This window comes from Curcuma longa, chromosome 2, assembly GCF_044706935.1.
Source record: "Curcuma longa cultivar G26 ecotype Majalengka, Jawa Barat chromosome 2, ITB_CL_G26_1.1, whole genome shotgun sequence".
NCBI classification, from domain to species: domain Eukaryota; kingdom Viridiplantae; phylum Streptophyta; class Magnoliopsida; order Zingiberales; family Zingiberaceae; genus Curcuma; species Curcuma longa.
In genome coordinates this window covers 1,531,060-1,551,715 of record NC_133862.1, presented here as the reverse complement: position 1 = coordinate 1,551,715, position 20,656 = coordinate 1,531,060, and the positions used below count along the sequence as shown (strand labels likewise).

Genomic DNA, 20,656 nt, shown 5'->3' with positions numbered 1-20,656 from the left:
TGTTTGACAATACACCTAGGTTTGGTCAGTTTGACCAAGGGTTGATCCAAATAGGACCTGATATTTGGATGTGAGAGAAGTCTAGTCAGGTCAGTTTGTCCAAATGACTAGACTAGAGAAGTCCTAGTCGGTTAGACTAGGCAGTGAAAGTCCTGATCTGAAAGATTGGGCAAAGAAGTCCTGGTGAGTGAAACTAGGTAGGAAAAGTCCTAGTTATAGGCTAGGCAAAGGAAAGTCCTAGTTGTAGGCTAGGTAAAGGCAAGTCTTGGTTTGGAGGATCAGGTAGAAGTCTTAGCAAGGTCAAGTGCACCCGGTGCAAGTCCAGGTAATGTCAAAAGGACTGGGAAGCATGACAAAAATCCAAGCGAGTAGGGTCAGGAGGACCAGAGGCTTGGTGCAAGTCTAGGCGGTCAAGTAGACAGGTAGCCTAGCAGTAAATCCTAGGGGCCGAGGATCATGCCTAAGCGGGAAGTCCAACAAATCTAGAGGACTTGTTGGCAAAGTCTCCTGAATGGAATGGGTAAGAGCGCGTTCCTAGTTGGGGAACAGTAGGCGTCAGACTAACCTAGGATTTCGATAGAAATCTGAAGTTAGACCTGCAGGGTAAGGTTTAGGTTGCTTGTTTGTATGCTTGTCTTACAGGAACCAGGAGCTGAAAGTGAGATGGAGAAAGTATAAGTGAAGCAAACAAAGACAGTTGAACCAAGCCTAGGGTCAACTCAGGTCAAACCTGAGTCAGATGGATCTATACGACTTTATCCGTAATCCAGCAGACCGGATGTTCTAGGTGACTCAGGTTCGGATAAAGTCTGTGGAAGTCAAAGCTCATTCAGATCCTCCACGTCAGCACAGAGTCGATCGGAAAGAGAAATCCAGTCGACCGGAAGCGCCGAGTTAGCTGCGAAGATAGTGGATCGACGGTCTGCGTGGAGTCGCCTGGAAAGGGAATTCAGGCGATTGGAAGAGACTATAAAAGGAGATGAACGTGAACAACCAGCATACAACAACAACAAGCTATCCTCTTTATCTAGTGGTATTGCTGAATGCAAACGAGTCAGACTTTTGCAACCAGGGAAGATCCAAGAGGAGTGCACGACGCTTAGGACTTCCAGATCGGATCGACAAGGGTTTGGTTAATTCTTTCTTTACTTGTCCTATTTTGTATTGTATTGTTATTATTATTTGGACTGTAAGACGTGTTTCTCCGCCTCCGAACGAACGTTCGGAAAGAAGGCTACTAGTGGGCGGGTGTCTCCCATACATAGGCCTTGGATGTACTAATCCTGGGGGGTTAGGAACTAAGTAAAAATTCGTGTGTCTCTGTATTCTTTTCTAGTATCCGCTGCTTAGTGATTTCTAATAGAACGAATGAAAAAGCGACGACCACGTTATTCACCCCCCTCTAGGGGGCATCACGATCCTACAATCTTAAGGTGAGTTAAGTGAAGTTTTGATAAATCAAGATTGATTGAAGACTAGAAAGTGAAAGTCTTGGTAAGTTAAGATTGACTGACACTGGGCAAATGAATAAAGTCGGAGGCTAGGATTTTAGCCAGTGATGGAAGATTTTATTAAGTTGTCTAATACTAGGTAAATGAGAAAATCCATGAGACATAGGATTTCTTGACAAAATGAGTATTCAACTTAGAGTGGTTGGAGCTAAGGTTTCAATCAACTAATTATTGGTTCGAATTGGTTGATGGTTAAGTCAACCAAGTAGTTGACTTAGCTAGGTTGGAATGTCAACGAATATAATGTTCTTGTTTAAGGTTAGTCAACTAGGCAGTCAATTGATAAGTAAGATCAGTTGACTAATACAATTGCAACAATCCTAAAAGAGAGTTGTTGATCTGACAAATTTATCTACAACATCAGGTGATGCAAATGTTATAAAGGTCCAATCAATTACATGAAAGGATTAGTCAACTCAAGTAATTATTGTGAGTTAGGGTAGTTGACTACATGCTGGTCTACTTGACTCAATAGAGTCAATCAGTCGATTGAGATAAGTTAACAATCGACTGATTAGGTGATTCCAACTAGTAGCTATTAGCAATAAAAGCTCTATAAGAAGGAGATTGTTTGGAGATTTTGACATTGACTCTTGAGTGAATGAAGCAACATTCTTGAGCCTACTTGAGCAATTTGAAGTGAAAGAAATCCAGTTGAGAAAAATTTCATTGTGCAATTCTTTCTTGTATTTTATTGTATTTACTATTTACATAACAATTTGTATTATGTATTATATTTCTTCATTTTTTTTCTTTCATTATTTACTAAACAGAAAATATACCAAAAAATAGTTTTCACTAATAAAAAATTTATAATTTATAATTATATTATTATTTTCTATTATAATTGCATCGTGTTAAATCTTTGCACACTTAGTGCATATCTCTCAAATACAAACAAATCTAATTTTAATTTTTTATTAAATATATTAAAAGAAATTATTAAATTTGAAGACCTATAGAATTGTTAGACGGATTAATTTGTCACGGAGCCAATTGACCCATAACGAGACAGATTGACTCATAAAAAATTCATCATTTGGATGGTCTGGGCAAACTGAAAATCTTCAATCTAATCTAACCTTAAAGTAGATTGCGGATTAAACATGTCAATTTATAAAAAATAAAATAATAAAATAAAATCTCTACAAATTAAAATTTGATCCCTCCATAAATAAATATTTTTTAAAAAATTTCTAATAAAATTCATAATTCTTGATTTTACATTTATACAATCAATGTAATTTGACATAAAAATTTATAATTTTCACTAAAAATACATATATCCCTATAAATCTATAATCCATAATTAATTTTGAAAATTTTTTCCTTCTCATCCTGTGGATCAATCCGCCTACCATGGGTCTATCCATTTGGACCTGCAACTTATATGGATTGATCATATAAATCAATTTTTAAATAAGTTGATAAAATTTTAATCTAACTCGTTTAAAGTAATTGACGGGTGGATCAATCTGATAAACTCAATTTAAATTAACAACTCTAATCATATGTGAGAAAATAGGACAACAGAAGTTCCTATATTTTGGGCACACATAATAAAAAGAAATATTGATGCAAAAGGTAAATTAAATGGGTATTAATATATACATAGTATTCTTTATGACTTCCAAAATAGTAATTTAGTCAAATAAAAACTCTTTCATCTTTTAACTTAATGTTGGAGGAAGAGAATTTGTAGCAAAGTAAAGTAAAATGAGAGGTAATCCTTGTCACAATAGATTTCCGTCATAAATTTGTGACGGAAATCTAGACCGTTCGATTTTAAAATAGAAGATTAAATTCAGGTCATCGCAATCATCCATTCAATCTACGGCTTGGATTTAATCTTAACTTTAAAATCGAACGGTCCAGATTCCCGTTACAAATTTTGTGACGGAAATCTATTGTGACAAGTAGCTTTATTAAAGTATAATATACGTGTATTCCCTTGTTGGATTTATCCAAATTAGTTCGAAGATAACAAGAAAGAAGATAAAAATTAACTACTTTCTATTCAGAATTCCTCTCTTCCCTTTACAAACTATTTAGATATTAAAAAAATATAATTAAAATATTTTTTTTTGTCTACGGATGACTTTATGACAATTAATTAAAGTTAATGATGTATATAATTACAAATTTCAATTGAGAAATTAATGTTTTTTAAAATAAATATTATAATATATTAATTTTTTATATTTAGTTCAATAAATTCGGTTTAAAAAAAAAGTGGGCCCACATTCCTGTAACCCATAGGGTTCGCGGCGGAGAGGGACCGCGCGACACGCGTTGAGTCGCGTGGTTGGGTTTAACTTGCTTCGCGAGCTTATAAAGGGGAACGACTTCATCCTCCTCAACCGTGCACGGATCCAGAGACGGGAAACGAACCGGCGATATCGATCGCGACTAGTGACCTCTCCGTCGGTAGCGAGTTAGCTGACCGAAGATTTCCGGTGGTGAGCTGTGCGGCAGATGCAGATAGCGGTGACGGTGCTGATTTTCTGACTCTGTTTATCCTTGTTGGTGTTTGTTGAGCCGCTATGATTTTTGGTCATCATCTTCCGCCCGATAATGAGTTACTATGTAGGGTTGGTTATGCCATAACGTGGTGTTTGGAATTCATGTCTTTTTGTTGATCGGCAGGTAATTAAGTTCTTGTTTCTATCTATGGCAAGTACAAAAGTGTTCCAGCATTTGGGTTACGAGTTTTGAAAATTTTCTATCAATGTGATTTATGTACTCGCTTTTGATTGTTGGTTTTTTGAATTTGTGAGAAGTGGTTAAAGAGGTAGTTTAATCTTTGGTCGTGGGTGTTTGAGATTATCAAATGTTGATGTCTATGGTGCCATTGCATTGTGGCTTGTTTTGTGAGCTGCGTTTGGTGGTATCATGATCTACCATCTGGTCAAGGTGTTATGTACTGAGTGTGCCTGTTGATAGGGAATCAAATAAATAAAAAAAAACTTCAACGCAATATCTAGTTTGAGTCATGACAATCAAAATACAAAATCAAGTTATTGACTAAGTTGCATGGATACAGATACGGGTATCGCATCAAATACGATACGGATACGGCGATACAATAAATTTTGAAATTATAAGATACGATACAGCTAGGATACGATGTGTGTGTAATATTAAAAATTAAAAATTGTAGAGATAGAAAGTCATAATCATCATTCATAATATCCATTACAAACCAAAAAACATAGTCAATTATCAGATTCATTACTAAATCATGACAAGTCACCAATCATCACCTTGTCCATCACCAACATTATCTTCATCAGTAAATAAGACTGCCTCCAATTCAGGTTCATCAAGAGACAAATTTGCAATTTCAAGGATAGCAGCACCCTCCATGTCCATGGAATCAAATGCATCCGCTCCAACATCCCACATCTTACTTTCTCCTTCGCTATAATGTGGGCTCCTCCTTGATAAAATACGAAGATTGTAGTGAACATATACCAAATCTTCCGCTCTTTGTAGTGTTATCTTGTTCCTTTTCAATGAGTGTATGAAATTGTAAGTGCTCCAATTTCTCTCACAACAAGAAGAAGAAGAAGGATGCCCAAGTAGCTTTAAAGCTAAATTTTGAAGGGTTGGTGCAAAAGCACCATGGATAACCCACCACTTGGTTGGTGACATCAAACCTCGATCTCGCATTGCATCATTATCAGAAAAATCATCAATAGCGGCTGAAAAAGAGGCAAACTCCTCATTGACACTTCTTCGTTCTGATGAATTGGAGTAATATCATCAATGAGGAGTTTGCCTCTTTTTCAGCCGCTATTGATGATTTTTCTGATAATGATGCAATGCGAGATCGAGGTTTGATGTCACCAACCAAGTGGTGGGTTATCCATGGTGCTTCTGCAGCAACCCTTCAAAATTTAGCTTTAAAGCTACTTGGGCATCCTTCTTCTTCTTCTTGTTGTGAGAGAAATTGGAGCACTTACAATTTCATACACTCATTGAAAAGGAACAAGATAACACTACAAAGAGCGGAAGATTTGGTATATGTTCACTACAATCTTCGTCTTTTATCAAGGAGGAGCCCACATTATAGCGAAGGAGAAAGTAAGATGTGGGATGTTGGAGCGGATGCATTTGATTGCATGGACATGGAGGGTGTTGCTATCCTTGAAATTGCAAATTTGTCTCTTGATGAACCTGAATTGGAGGCAGTCTTATTTACTGATGAAGATAATGTTGGTGATGGACAGGGTGATGATTGGTGACTTGTCATGATTTAGTGATGAATCTGATAATTGACTATGTTTTTTGATTTGTAATGGATATTATGAATGATGATTATGACTTTCTATCTCTACAATTTTTAATTTTTAATATTACACACACATCGTATCCTAGTTGTATCGTATCTTATAATTTCAAAATTTGTCATATCGCCGTATCCGTATCGTATTTGATACGATACCCGTATCCGTATCCATGCAACTTAGACTTTGGGATGGTTGGAATAGAGTGCAATGTTTTGAAAACCAGAACAAACCTGCTGGAAGACCGAATAGACCAATAACTTAAAGCTAAATTGCAATAGTTCAACTAGTTAAGAAATCCCAGTTAAACAGAATTCTAATCAGTTCATTTAGAAAAAACACATTTACATGGTCTGCATTAGTAGGATTATCATCTGAACCTACATTTGAAGTATTTGTTTTAAACCTCATTTAGTCTAACATTATGTACAAACTATGGATTATCATGATTTTCAATAATCAAAAGCATATTTTTTTTCTAGAGTGCTTGTTAAGTAGTTTGTTATATAAGTTTTAATCTTTCCTTAAAATGCATCATCAAATTTGTCAGTTTCCTCTTTTGTGCATCTAAAAATTATCTAATTGCAGATTATTTAAATCTCCAGGAAGGGTGAAATAGGAGAGGGGAAGTCTGATGAAGACCAAACATATATTGAAATGGAGGTGTTGGTTGTTGTTTTTATCTAAGTAAAAGGCATTAATTTGGAATCAAGCCATATAGATTTGACATAACCAGCAGTGGCTAACTAGGTTTTGTTAAGACTAGATGGGGGAACTGGGCCAATCTGTGGGTGAAAGAAAATCTGTTGAAACTCAATAATCTTGTTCCTTTGTCTACTTGTTTCTTATCCAATTATCCAATTGTACTTTTATACCTATATTTAATGAAATGCAAATAATGTGACATAGTACTTCAAACTATGTTTTTTGAGCTTTATTTTGTTCATATCTTGTGTTGTGAGCTGTATAATAGTCTAGTGTTTGGGTGTGATATTGGATGCATTGCAAGGTAGTTGTGTGAAATTGTACCATTGTTGTATGAGCATTGGATTACATTCTCACTGCTAGTGCAAATTTGCCTGGTGAAATCAAAACAGTCAAATGCTTTGAACCTGTTTGTGTCACAGTACATAACAGTGTGCTGAACATAATTCTTGAGTATAATTAAATTTAGTAATTTGATCAGTATTACATGTTATTTTTTCACACACATGGATACCATATTTTTTTTGCATTTCTATTTAGCATCATTTTGTTAACTTCTGTGTTGTTGCCTCTAGTTGCATACTGTTGGATCAGTTGGCTAACAACGCTAGATAGAGGTATTAATCTCTGCTCTCTTGTTCACTACAAATGGGAACAGATTTCTCTAGTAGCCTCCTTTGGTCTGTCTGAGTCTTGTTTTTCTTATGTGCTTACCCTAATTTTTCTCTAGGTTTCACAATGGATATTTCTTGGGATGATGGGATAAGGTTATGGTCCCTCCTGTGGAAAAAAGAACAAATGATCACTAAGAAAAGGAGGTTTGTCAGCCACTTATTCCTTCCTTTGTGACTCGTGTACTTGTGTTTTTATTTTTGTGGGCATTACATCACAACCTTTTTCTATAAGAACTGGAGAGGAAGCAAAGTCATTCGAAGGCTGAATCTTTTTGTTTTTAGATGAATTAAATAATAGGAAACCAGTTGAATTAGGAACTTAGTTGATACCTCTTTTTGTTTTGTGGATATTTTCTCTTGTTTCTCATTGGGTTTTAAGTAAAGATGTGACTTTGTTGAGGCTTGCGAGTAGTTCTGGTTGGAAATTATCATTAAGTTTGGACTTACATTGACAAGATAGTGAAAGAAATTCAGAAGCTAATCTCACTTGCAATAGAAAAACTGCACATATGGTTTTAGAGATTCCTCCCTGATCATAAATGCTTGAACACTTTGTGCAGCTTACTGATGGGACCAGTAACAACTTCACCGGATGGGCATAGAAAGAGATGCAGAAAACCACAAATTGCAACAGACTTGTAAGTTCATTGTATGATGCCTTTTTGGTATCCCTCCTTGCTTCTCTCTCCTCAAATAAAAAGCAAACACTTTATGAATTATGAAACCAATATGTTCATGCTTGCCTGGATGAGAGAGCTTATTTTTATCCTAGCAGATACTGTTTTTTATTATCACAATTTGTAGATGAGATATTTTATTTGTATTGAGCACAGCTAAGGAAATTATCACATCAAGAAAGAGAATCTATATGCAGGCTGGAATTTAAGCTAAGATTACTTATGGTCATCTTCTAGATCCACCTCTAGCTATTGTGTTTTCATTTGGTTGTAACTTGAGGCCCTAACTCCTAATCTCATTGAAGAGTAACAAATAAATGTGATATCTTGGGTCTTGGCACAAATTTTTTTTTTATAGATATGTTATAATTTATTTGGATAAAAGGTCTTTTGTCATGCCCTGGGAGTGTACCGAGAGGTACCCCACTCGGTGATAGTATATTAAAGAAATCTAAGAACTAGGATAACTATAAAATTCATCAAATTTATTTAATTATATCATTTTCTTTGTATACAACAAAAACTATACGGAGAAAATAGTAGATAAAACAAAACGTAAATATAACAAAACAAAAATCAAACCAAACCATGAATCAATAGGTCGAGATCTCTGAGCAACTCTATGTAAAGCTAAAACAACTATAATATCAAAAAGTGTGTAGGACCCTTTTTACACTAGAAGGGGGTGAATAGTGTATGCAAATTTTTACAGATTTAATAGTTAAAAACTTCTAAACTAATATACAAAGTATGCAGTAGAAAATAAGACAAGTAAATTAATTTTTAATAAATAGAATCAATACACAAAACCAATTTGATCCTAAACTAAACATGCAATATCTAGCATAACACTTAGTAATATTTAGCATGCAAGATTTAATAAATTCCTTAACACAATTAGCATAGAAGATCTAACAAAAACTAAATATGCAAGACTTAATTAAAAAATTATGATTCTTATTAAATATCTCCTTTCCAAAAAGATTTTGAAGGTGGAGAAATCCAATCAAGAGTTTAAACACAAAACAAATAATGTACGACAACTAAAACGGAAAGAAGTTACGAGCCCTAGTTGCCATTTGAAATTGAAGATCATGAGTGCAGCGCGTCAACACAAGAGAACAAGAGTACTTTCGAAGAGAATGATAGAGTTTTGATTATCGAAACAAATGCTTTGAGGCTCCTTTTTATAAAGCCCAAGTCGAACGTTGACCTGACATTATTCTAGGCCACTGAACCCTTACAGTCGTCTAGAGCTTATTGACGTGGCTGCAAACTTTATCTCCGTCGATAATGTTTCCGCAGACTTCGATTGTCTGGAATACCAGTCACGGGTACCTCAGATTAGATGTTCCCAGTCGACAGGAGCTTTCGGTCACTCGAAAAATGTTTATAAAGGCAACCTGAGACAGCAGCCAACCCTCACCTTTAGATCCTTTTATTTTCCTCCCAAACTCAAGTTCTAGCACCTTTTAAGCCTAGTTCCAACTAAAGTTTCGGGTTCTAGCCATCTTTTTCGACAACATGCCTAGGTAACGAAGCTCTAACTTGATCTTTTTAAGTTCAAGTTATTTTTACCTTAATGTTCATTAATTTATGTTAATGTTATTATACCTTAACATAAAACTACTAAGGCCAGCTACTCCTAGCTTCCTAACTTGGATCCTAAGTTTTCCTCTTAGGAACTTAGGATTAAGTAGACTGAACATATATTCATACCCATACACATTAGGTACCTAAGTAGCAAGTTCTTTACTAATCATTGTAGGGACATTATTGAGATCATAGATTACTATGGTCTATCTAGACTGGTTTACTGCACTCAGGCACTAAATATCGACTTATGTGTCGAGTTCTTAACAACTTGGTCAAGATAGGCAACCTCACTTCTTTTTTTTTTGGATAAGATAAAAATGTATTATATCCAAGACAAAGGTACAATCAAGATCAGACAAGCCCAATCAAGTCCATACACCAACATCCACCGTTCCAAATAACTAATGGCATGCCATCATGCATCAACATCAACCATCCCACATAGCTAGTGGACCCTCCACTCTACATACATATTCAGTCATTCATCTAAATGAAGCTAGCCATCTCCAACTCTAATCTAGATTAGATGGCTCAGTATGTGATCCATCAGAGAAGGCCCAAGAGCCTCCAAGGTCAATTAACCCAGCTTATAAAGTTAGACCGTCAAACAACCCCCCAAGCAAATCCAGCAATGAACATGTCTTGGAGTTCGGCTTCAGCTCAAGATCCGGGTAGAACAGTGCACTCATACTTGCAACAGGCAGCCCGATCCACTTCATGAAAGTCTGATGAATGTGCCTCCTTGTGCAGCCTGGTTTTGGAGGGAGAAAGCCAAATTTAAATTCAGATTTCCCTCCAATGGAGCCTTCATCTGTAGCCTACCTCACTGCCCATGTACATACAGCGGAGCTCCAGTAATCCAATAGAGCTCCGACCTTTCAACAAGCAGCTCAAATCAACATTGGCGACACTGTCTAAGGCCTAATAGTGATCGATAGCTCCTTAACATGTATTGCCTCCCCTCCCACCGTAAAACTCATACTAGGCTTCTACATCTCCCTTGGCTTCACCAGTGGCCGAAGGTGAGCCCATAGCAAGAAGAAGGTTGGAGGAGTAACCATTGCTGTTGGTGTGCAGTTCCACCAACAGCAGTAGGCAGTGGGCGGACAGAATGATGACGATCGATTGTTGGCTGGGGCATTTTGTCCGTGTCATCCCTGATCCTTCTGGCCAGCTCCAAACTTCGACGGGGTAGTGTGCCCAAGGCCTAGGACAAGTCAGTGTGACCAGATCAGGGGTCAACAGGGAATGGATTGTTGGGATCTTATGTGAAAATTAGTAAATATACGTAGTGGAAAAAATATTTCCTCCAGAGATCTATGTGGATACAGTATACATATTTGATCGAGTTGTCATCTTTATTGCGTGAATGAAACAATCCCGGCAACAACTTTGATTCAATAGTTCTCAGCACAATCAGAATGGTTGCGCCTCTTTGATATTCACACGAACACGTTCTTCGTTCGTCGCACGAACTCAGCCTTCTGAGAAGAACCACCTTCGTTGTGCTAGCAACTTGGATGGTTCGGCCAAGAGGAGAAGAAGAGACTAGAAGTGATATCTATGAAAATGCATGCAAAATGGCTTTTGTACTCATCCAATGAATACAAAAGGTTTTTGCCTTTTGTTCTCCTTTTTATTAATGTTCCATTAATCTCTATTAATGAACATTAATCCTCTTTAGTGGTTGAGTCTAGTCTAATGAGTCTAATTCGGATTAGACACAATCCAATAATCTAATAGTTGGATTCATTTGAATCTAACTCAACGAGTCTAATTCGGATTAGACTTAACTCTATAATCTTAGGGTCCATTATATTTTAGTCAAACTAAAATAAACCCATCTCCAAATCAACATGTTCTTTGTATGTGACCCAATAGGTTTTTAAAATATTGGTAATGTCTTTAAAATAACATTTTAGATACATAAGCGATGAGTGACATCTAGCAATCCATCATTGCTACCTAAGTGATGAGAATGTTAAGATTCGACCTAACCTTTCTACATCTATTATCTTATATAACTTAGTCCGTCCTTCTATCCTCGATATCTAGATTGATCCATGAGACATAGATTGTGTCATCTTCTTATCAATATTTCTGTTTTTGATCTTTAAGTAAACTCACTTAACCAAATGAGCTCAATATCTTATATTGATTTATTTGAGCGTAATCATACATTTTAGTAGTCCTACTTAATCAAAGCCTACAGATATCACTTCCGTCATATGGAAGGGATAGATCCCATCTATATCACATACATTCCTCTGCATAATTTATTGCATACCCAGTGATTGATTTTATAGTCCACCTTGTGGTTACAGGTGACGTTTGCTGATACTAAAGTACTCAACTCCTTATATAGGGAACTGCAGCGACTTTAGGTTTAAGGACTATTTATACTAATAGTCACTATGAGAATGTTTATGACACTCATATAACGATCTGTGAAATATTCTCATGGTGGATCAATTCAGTACCTATTCTCTAATATATATCAATATGTCAATTTGATATCTTATATCCATGACTTGTAAGATTAAGTTATCAGTTGACTTACATGTTAGTCTCAACGCATTAATATTGCTTTTGTATATTAAAGCTTGATTAGGAATAGTTAAGAGTAGCGTTCTATATATATCTATAACTTTCCACTATCAATTCAATTAATTGATATGTTCTAAACTAGAACCGACTACCCTAGGACATTATTATACTTATTTATCAGCCACAGATCTGAAGTAAATATAATAATCATAAATTTTACCTTTTGTTAATGAAATATGATACAAAAGTTTCTTAGTCAATCATTTCATAATTGGCTATAAGGGCTAACAATAACATGGACATCCCAAAGCTTGAAACAGCCGGCCATGGCAGTGTGTCGGTGTGAGCTTCGATCTCCTGAAGATGGGGATGCTGCAGCCTCAAATCACAGCAGCCCTTGGCCCAACAAGCTTGTGGGTTTTGGATCCAAGCAACAACTTAAGACCTTGGCAAATTTGGAGATTCCAGCTTGATATGATTAGCCTACAGCCTGCTGATTTGGCTCAAAAGTGGCAGCCAGTTTTGGGGGAGATTTCGAATTTGAAATTCAAAACTACCTCCACTTGGCACGCTTCCCCATCTCACCTTGCTGTCTGTGCGCATGCTCAGCACATGTAAATCTTCTTACTTAGCTCCGGCAAGCCATCTGAGCTCTGGTGATCCTCCAGTAAGCAAAAAGACGTCCTTGCTGTTTGGGCAGGACATCAACAACAGTTCGCCTTGCTTCCTCTCCAACTAGTGAATGCCCACCACAGTCATGGAGTCCACTTCATCTCGTTGCTAGTCAGGGCATCCCTGTCACTTTTATACCATCGTCGAAGAGGCTTTCATTGTTGCCGGTGTGCAGCTCCACCAGCAAGATATGGCTTTCTGCGGGATCCTCCCGGAGCACAACAAGATATGGATGAAATCCAATCTCGACGAATAACCCCTTTGTTAGCGATAGCGGAGCTGGAAACTTCAACGATTATGGCTTTGTTGGTGTCTTGGGATCGTCAAATTTGTCTTCTCGTGGTCGTTCTATTCCAATATCTTTGGACACCATATTTGATGGTCTTGTGGATTCCACTACAAAGAGCGCGTTGGTTGTGCTTGTCTATGATAAGCCAGTATATGATGATGATATATTTGACAGGGCACTGGGCTTGAACTCGTCATCAACGAAGTATGAGGATGCTTTTTCTGCCATTTTATTAGGATTAGATCATATTTCGATAACTTCATTTGCGGATCTTCTTCAGAACTTTCAGAAATAAATGCTAGAGTCGAGGGCAGGAGTGATGGGAGATTTTTGTATAAGGAGGAATAAAATATCTCAGAGTTTGATGAGCTAATTTTAGGATTCGGTAGGAACAACCCACTTAAAGATAGGGAAGCACTAGAGGCTAGACACTAGAAGCTAGATGCCTCAGCAACTACACCAACTACAACTAAGGCAGAAGATCCCTTCATTGTTTTGGAGTCTGTATCGACCTCAGCATACTCATCATCTGGGTTATTTTCTGACCCTTTAGAAAACATGGAGAGGCCTATAAGTTCACAACATGCATTCTACTAGTAAGAGGATCTTTACTGATAGCAATGTTTTTGATGGAACCTTACAGTCAATAACTTTATCTTCAGACGAAATGATGAGAGACACAAGGAGAGGAATTTTCAAATGATTTCCAGGCTAAAAGCTCTAGTTATGATGAATCAAGAACGAAATCACCGCATCATTCTTTCACTTATATATTTGACAACATTCCAAAGGTGGAAGTTAGAAAATTTAATGACTTACACAGCCTTATTGGTAGACGTGGCCCTAATACAGACATGCATGAAAGTAATACTACAAGAGTTTCACTAATACAGGTATACTCCTTTACCAGTTCCTGGCGCTCCTTGGTTAGATGTCAGCATGGATTTTGTGGATTCTAATAATCCTACTCTAAACTCGAGGATGAGTTCTTTTCAATTTGGAGCTAGTGATGCAACGGGATCATGGGATGGTGTGTTTGTAGAGGCTATAACTTGTAACTCGGGTTGAACTACATGACAGTCAACCCATCAAATCGAAGCTTGTTTAGAGATCTACGATTGATTATGGGTGGAACCCGTAACAGGCCAATCTCGGGCAAAAAAAAAAAAAATCATTTAGGGCCTTTTCGGAGGCCTGAAACAAGTTTAATATTTTTTTATTAATTTTGTTGACTTAGGATTTTGAGGTTATTTTCGTCTGTGCAAATTTAGGGTTTTGAGTTTATTTAAACACTTGTTTAACACTTGTTTAAGTAGTTATTCGGTAGTTTTTGATCAATAATAGTTTTCGGCCATGTCGTTTTCTTTTCTGAAATGACGAATTGGGTTGCCTATTTCCTGATATTTTACTGAATCAATAGAGTTTAGAAGATTGTTTTCGACATATGTGTTCGAATCAACAGATTTAATAGTTTCTGCTGTTTCAGAGAGGGAGGGTTGCAGGTTTTTTCTTTTTGTTGCTGTTGGAGAAGGAGAAGAAGAGATGGGGGAGAAGAAAGAAGAAGATAAGGGAGGTGTGTTGAGTGGAGCTGTTAGCGCGTGGAAGGGGCTGACGCATGGGCGGTGGGAAGTGCTACGTACGTGGAAGAGAAAAAGAGTAAAAAAATACTCTAATTCATTTTAAACCGAGCGAACCGACTTAACCTATTACTTGGATCGGTCTCCCCTTAACTGCATTGAACACCATAAAGCAACCCTCAAATTAACCATTACTACTATGTTAATTTCTTATTGATTGATCCATGCTTCTCTTGATTTTGTTTACTTATTCTTCTAATTTACATATTCAGTTCTCATGCCATTTAGAACAAGGTATTATCTTTTAATGTGTGTTGGGTACTAGAACAATGTAATGTTATTTTGTTCATTACTAGAATTCTAGAGAAGTTTGTCAAAATATAATGGTCTTTTGCTGCTGTTGCTGCAGGTACTTGCCAGAATATTATGTTAGGAATAATGAAGTAAGTTTAACCTTCTTTTCATTCTGTAAATCTGAAAACTAGCTAATTGACTATGATTTAAGAGAGAACCAACTGAGGCAAGCTCTGTTTAATGACATTGCAGCTTACATAGAGAGGAAGTTTGATTACATTAAATGAGAATATTTTCCATGAGAATGTAAACTATACTTTTTGTTTATATCACGTGGAGTTGAAACCAACCTAACTATTATTTGGTAAGTCAACTTTACAAAAGACTTACTATCTGGCTAGTGCATTTTTAAGCATATGTTTAACATTATATATGGGGGTGGCCACGACAATGGTTGGTTTTCTTGAGAAAACCCAACCCGATGATGGTCTTTTGTTTTTGAAAACTACCTAACATATTTAGTTGTATTGAACTTCTTTGATTATTATATTATAATTAAAGTCAGATTAATATAAAAACAGTATGAAATTGTTAACTATTAATCAAAAATACTTTGAATGGAGAGAATATAATAGATTTTCATTCCAAAAAATTAATTAACGAAGAAAATCTAAACTGAAAAGGTGGAATGACTCATAAAAGGGGGAAGTGACTTGCCCCACAAACAAGGTTTAGCTCATATGGTATCTTTTTTCACTTACATGCTCTTTGCAAGTTGGTAATGTTAGATAAAGTAAATGCTAGATGGATTACCTCAAGCATATAAAAGCTCTAATTGACACAAGACTATGTATCTAACCACTATACTTGCTGACACATTAATATTAATAAATTGCACACTCCGTGCATCAAATCCAAATTATAGACAATATCACTAGGCCAAGTTTTACATCTTGATATGTTCTTGATTTATAAATGCACCACCATGGGTTTAAAAAACCAATGTTTGGATCATTATCTAGCGGTATAGGCATATTTTGAAGGAAACTATATAATGGTTGTGTATTGTCACGCGTCACATATGCAGTCTACACGCATAGTTATAAACTATATAAAATTCATTAAAACCAATTTAAATTAAGCCAAATTGTCTCAAAAATCCTGGAGTCTTATTTCTCATGAGGGTAGGAAACAACTAGGGAAAGAGAGAGGATAGGGGAAAACTCTATTGGAGAAGGATTGAAAAATATTTTCATAATGTTAATTTCTATGAGGGGAAGGAAAGCAGAAGGGAAACTTCAAAATTTTATTACTTTATTTGTTGAAAACATTAAAAAGCTAATAAAAATAGATATGAAAATAAGATTAATTTTAAATTATTTAACGCTAGACTTGAACTCCATTGCATGATCAAGTGAGGTTTTCGCCCAAATTGGTAGAAACCATAGAGGAAAATTTAGAAAAGATTTCCTCAGTGTTTCTTTTTTCAGAAATTGAGGGAAAGTGTAGTTGTGATGAATCTTTTTGTCACCTTATCTCTGTTGATGTTTCCTTAAAATTACACCCTAAGGTATCCTATTTAGTAATTTTGAAGTGATAAATATTTTAGATGTCCATATATTTTTTAAATTTGATAATGTTTGAGTTTAAAAACTTGAATATGCTTATACAATATATACTTTAGGGTGCATTTTAAAGTAACAATAATGAATATAAGTACAAATAGAAGGGATTATCTGGGAAAGCAAAACCCTAATAATTTCTAAACTACTCCTATGATTTTTATTTTGCAACATGGTTGACTAATTCAATTATCTGCAGTTTCACACACGACTTGCATTTGTCGTATAAGTTACGACCTTTTCCCATTCTCAAGGTTTAGTGTGTTATATCCCCTATATGTGATCTCCTCTATGGAGATCGAGTGCTCTGTCACATATGACACATGATCTACCCTCTATATGCTATGTGTGTGACTCTCAATTAGCCTTGGTAGGATCTCTTAGCAAGAAGCTTCTCACTTGATCTTCATGTGCCCTTTCTATTTGTGTACATGGGCACACATTATTTAAAATGTGACTAGGCGGCTGCCTAGGTGGTGGGAAGTTATTGCTTCACTTGTGACTAGGCAAGCCTTATTAGATAACCATTTAAAAAAGTATCCAAGGTGGACAGTCTTGGTGGTTGAGGCAAATCTAAAGAATTTTTTAACAAGTTGTTGATTTATTTGACATAGTTATCTATATTTTGATTTTAGCATGACACAATTATAAACTAGCTATGAGTTTTTGCAATTTGAATTTATGACTATGAAGTATTCAATTTTATTATTTATTTTGATTCTCATTTTATTGGTTTCATTGTGAAGTATAAAATGTTCATTGATTTTATATATTAGTGCTTAGTTATTAATTATGATTTGATTAATTGTAAACTTATTTTGATTGATTAAGGATACAATTATGATATATATATACGCATACATACTATCCATCCTTAATTTAATATATTTTTCTTTTTTATTTTAATATTCACTTAGGTCTTGACCTAGGTGCTTGTCACCTATCGCTTAGGCACTAGGTAGTGGATCGATTATTTAAAATCACCTTCTAATATCTTGGACACTACAAATAAGTTTTACTAGCTTTTAGTCTCTAGCGGTATCTCTCGCACACCTAGCTATTGCTTCATTGAAGCGAGCAAGGTTGTATGTCACCGTTGCCACCTTTAGGCAAGCTTATTCTTGTGGATGTTGTAGTTCACTATTGCTTCCTTCTAGTATCATTTTACTTTCAACGAATTTATTGAGTATCTTAGTGTTCAACATGGAACCTACCGGTAGTCTCCCTAGTTACTCTATTCTTGAGCATCAAGTGATATTTGATTTTAAACAAGTATTTGCTCTCTTATCAACATCCTTTTACTTGGTGACCAATAAGCTCCCTTCGGTTCAAAGTGTTGGATTCATTAACTTCTTCCTAGTTTCTCTCTACCTTTGGTTTTTTATATAATTTTGGCTTCATGATGATTATCACGGAGAAGCTAAACATAAACAACTATGCTTAGTGGGTCACAATTATTCGAGTTTGGTTCATGCGCCATGGGCAACTCGAACACCTACACAAGGTTTCAAGATTCTTGAGCTTAATGTAGCCTTTGAAAGCATAGCCTAATCGATCATAAAATGCCTAACAATTTGAGAGTTCATCCCTTTAATATAAGCACACTTACTCTGCTTGCCGCATTATTGTACATTAGTCACTAACCTACACTATGTTCATAGTGTAAAAATTAAGCATGATAAATTTCCCATATTCAACATTTTGGTTTTAAATTGTGGTTGGAAGATCAATTGGATTTAGATTTGTAACTAAGCTTACATGTGTTAATTGGGAATTGCCAAATTGATATGCAAATACAAAAAAAATATCTTTCTCCTAAATTGGTAGCAACTAATTTGGAATAGAGTAGACTTTATCTTGATTCATGGGTTATATAGATTACAATTAATTGATATTAATGCATAAATTATCTCTTGATTGTGATTGTTTATGAGTAAAAATTATACATCAAAAATAGCTATAAAAATAGTATGACATCTATCCATATTTATAACATTAGGAACCATTTTAGTTACCAAGCCAATTAATTGTTCTCTCAAACAAAGAAAAAAAAATTGAATTATGACAAGTAAATCAGACATTGTTGTTGTTGTTATTGCTATAGAAATAAAAAAAACTAATGATATTAGGTAAATTGCTTGAAATATAACCAATATGAAGCTAGTAGAAATAGGCTCCAACATATATCTTACAACAATACAATAACAACAACTAAACTTTTAGGCAGGGTTGACTATATGAATCTTACTACGCAATTGAGCTTTATCCTCTACTATATCATCATCTATATTTAAATAAATTTAATTTAATTTTATCGTTAATCAAGTATTTTTATCTTCCTCTTTTTTATTTAATGTGTGTATTTATTATAGTTTTATATTGTCTAACTGGAACATTTATTGATTGTCTAATTACATGTTTATATCATCTTAAACATGTCTTTTGAAGTTTTCTCTCGATAGGGGCAATTTTGACTTTTTCTCTAATTTTCTCATTATTATTCTGTCCATCCTCATATGTCCGTACATTCACCTTAACATTCTCATCTCTGCGACTCTTATCTTTTGCTCCTGTGTTTAAGTCATTGTCCAACATTCAACTCTATATAACATAGCAAGTCTAATTGTTGTTTTATAAAATTTTCTTTTATGTTTTAGAGGTACTTTATAATCACAAAAAATACTTGATGTTCTTCTTCATTTTAACTATCTATCTATATTCTACATAAGATATCTCTCTCAACACTATTATTTTTCAAAAATGATATTAAATACTTAAAGCTCTCAATTACAGATAATTTATCATTTCTATCTCAACAATTGTCTTGCTATGTCTAATATCGCTAAATTTAAATTTCATATATTCTGTCTTTATTCTATTAAGTTTAAAATCTTTCACTTCTAGTATTTCCCATCGAGATGCGAACTTAACATTTACTCTTTCCCGTGTCTCATTTTGTAAAACAATACCATCTACAAACAATATGCACCATTTTAACTATCTGTCTATATTCTACATAAGATATCTCTCTCAACACCATTATTTTTCAAAAATGATATTAAATACTTAAAGCTCTCAATTACAGATAATTTATCATTTCTATCTCAACAATTGTCTTGCTATGTCTAATATCGCTAAATTTAAATTTCATATATTCTGTCTTTATTCTATTAAGCTTAAAATCTTTCACTTCTAGTATTTTCCACCAAGATGTGAACTTAACATTTACTCTTTCCCGTGTCTCATTTTGTAAAACAATACCATCTACAAACAATATGCATCATGGTAATGTGTCTTGGATGTGTCTAGTGAGTTCATTCATGATTAGTATAAAAAGATAGGGATTTAGAGTTGATCCTTGATGTAACCCTATCTTTATAGAAAATTCTTTAGTTATTTCATCTGGAGTCTTCACGCTTATCATTGCATCCTTATACATATCCTTAATTATTTTAATATATACTCTAACATCTTTCTTTTCTAAAATTCTCCACATTATTTCCCTTTGGACTTTATCATAAATTTTTTCATGGTCGGCGAGTTCCATGTATAAGTCTTGCTTCTTCTCTTGATATTTTTTAATTAGTTGTTTGAGAAGATGTATAACTTCTATTATCGACCTTTCAAGCATGAATCAAAATTGATTTTTGATCACTATAATCTCTTTTCTTAATCTTTTTTCTATTACTCATTTTTAAATTTTATAGTATAACTCATTAACTTAGTACTCTTATAATTCACACAATTTTATAAATCTCATTTATTTTTATACAAGGGGACTAGAGTACTTGTCATCCAGTGATCACACATTTTTTTATTTTTAATATTAGGTTGAATAACTTCGTAAGTCATTAATACCCTGCTTCCTTAGGCACTTTTATACCTCTATTAGAATATTATATGGTCTAATCACTTTCATTTTGCACCCCATTTAAATCTTATTATACTTTTGAAGTTTTAATTCTACAATAAAAAATTATATTTTTATACTGTCTGATCTACTTAAGTTACATAAGTTAAATTTATCATCTAAACATTCATTAAAAAGTTCATGAAAATACCTCTTTTATCGCTCTTTTATTTCCTTATCATTCATTAGAACTCTATTGCATTCATCTTAATGTATGTTATTTGAGTTAGACCTCTTATCTTCCTCTCTCTCTCTCGCTTTAGCTATTCTATAGATATCATTTTCCTTTTTTG

The 20,656-nt window shown here is 34.8% G+C and overlaps 2 protein-coding genes across 4 annotated transcripts in view; one reads left to right on the top strand and one right to left on the bottom strand.

The window, feature by feature from the left end:
- The first annotated feature begins 3,891 nt into the window (after window positions 1-3,891).
- The window catches only part of LOC141822379 (uncharacterized), a 36,439-nt gene continuing 19,674 nt past the window's right edge, over window positions 3,892-20,656 (top strand). The window contains exons 1-5 of one of the 3 annotated variants that reach the window (XM_074709829.1): window positions 3,892-4,004; window positions 7,081-7,122; window positions 7,236-7,323; window positions 7,740-7,817; window positions 14,947-14,980. In XM_074709829.1, coding sequence (XP_074565930.1) covers window positions 7,244-7,323; window positions 7,740-7,817; window positions 14,947-14,980 — 192 coding nt within the window. In that variant the 5' untranslated portion in view covers window positions 3,892-4,004; window positions 7,081-7,122; window positions 7,236-7,243. Of the gene's footprint in view, window positions 4,158-7,080; window positions 7,123-7,235; window positions 7,324-7,739; window positions 7,818-14,946; window positions 14,981-20,656 lie in introns of all 3 variants that reach the window. The other 2 variants (XM_074709827.1, XM_074709828.1) reach the window with 2 other exon arrangements.
- On the bottom strand, window positions 4,761-5,270 carry LOC141818052 (uncharacterized; the record flags this gene model as incomplete). Its single annotated transcript, XM_074705643.1, has 1 exon — window positions 4,761-5,270. A coding segment is annotated over one exon (510 nt), but the record flags the coding sequence as incomplete, so codon positions are not given.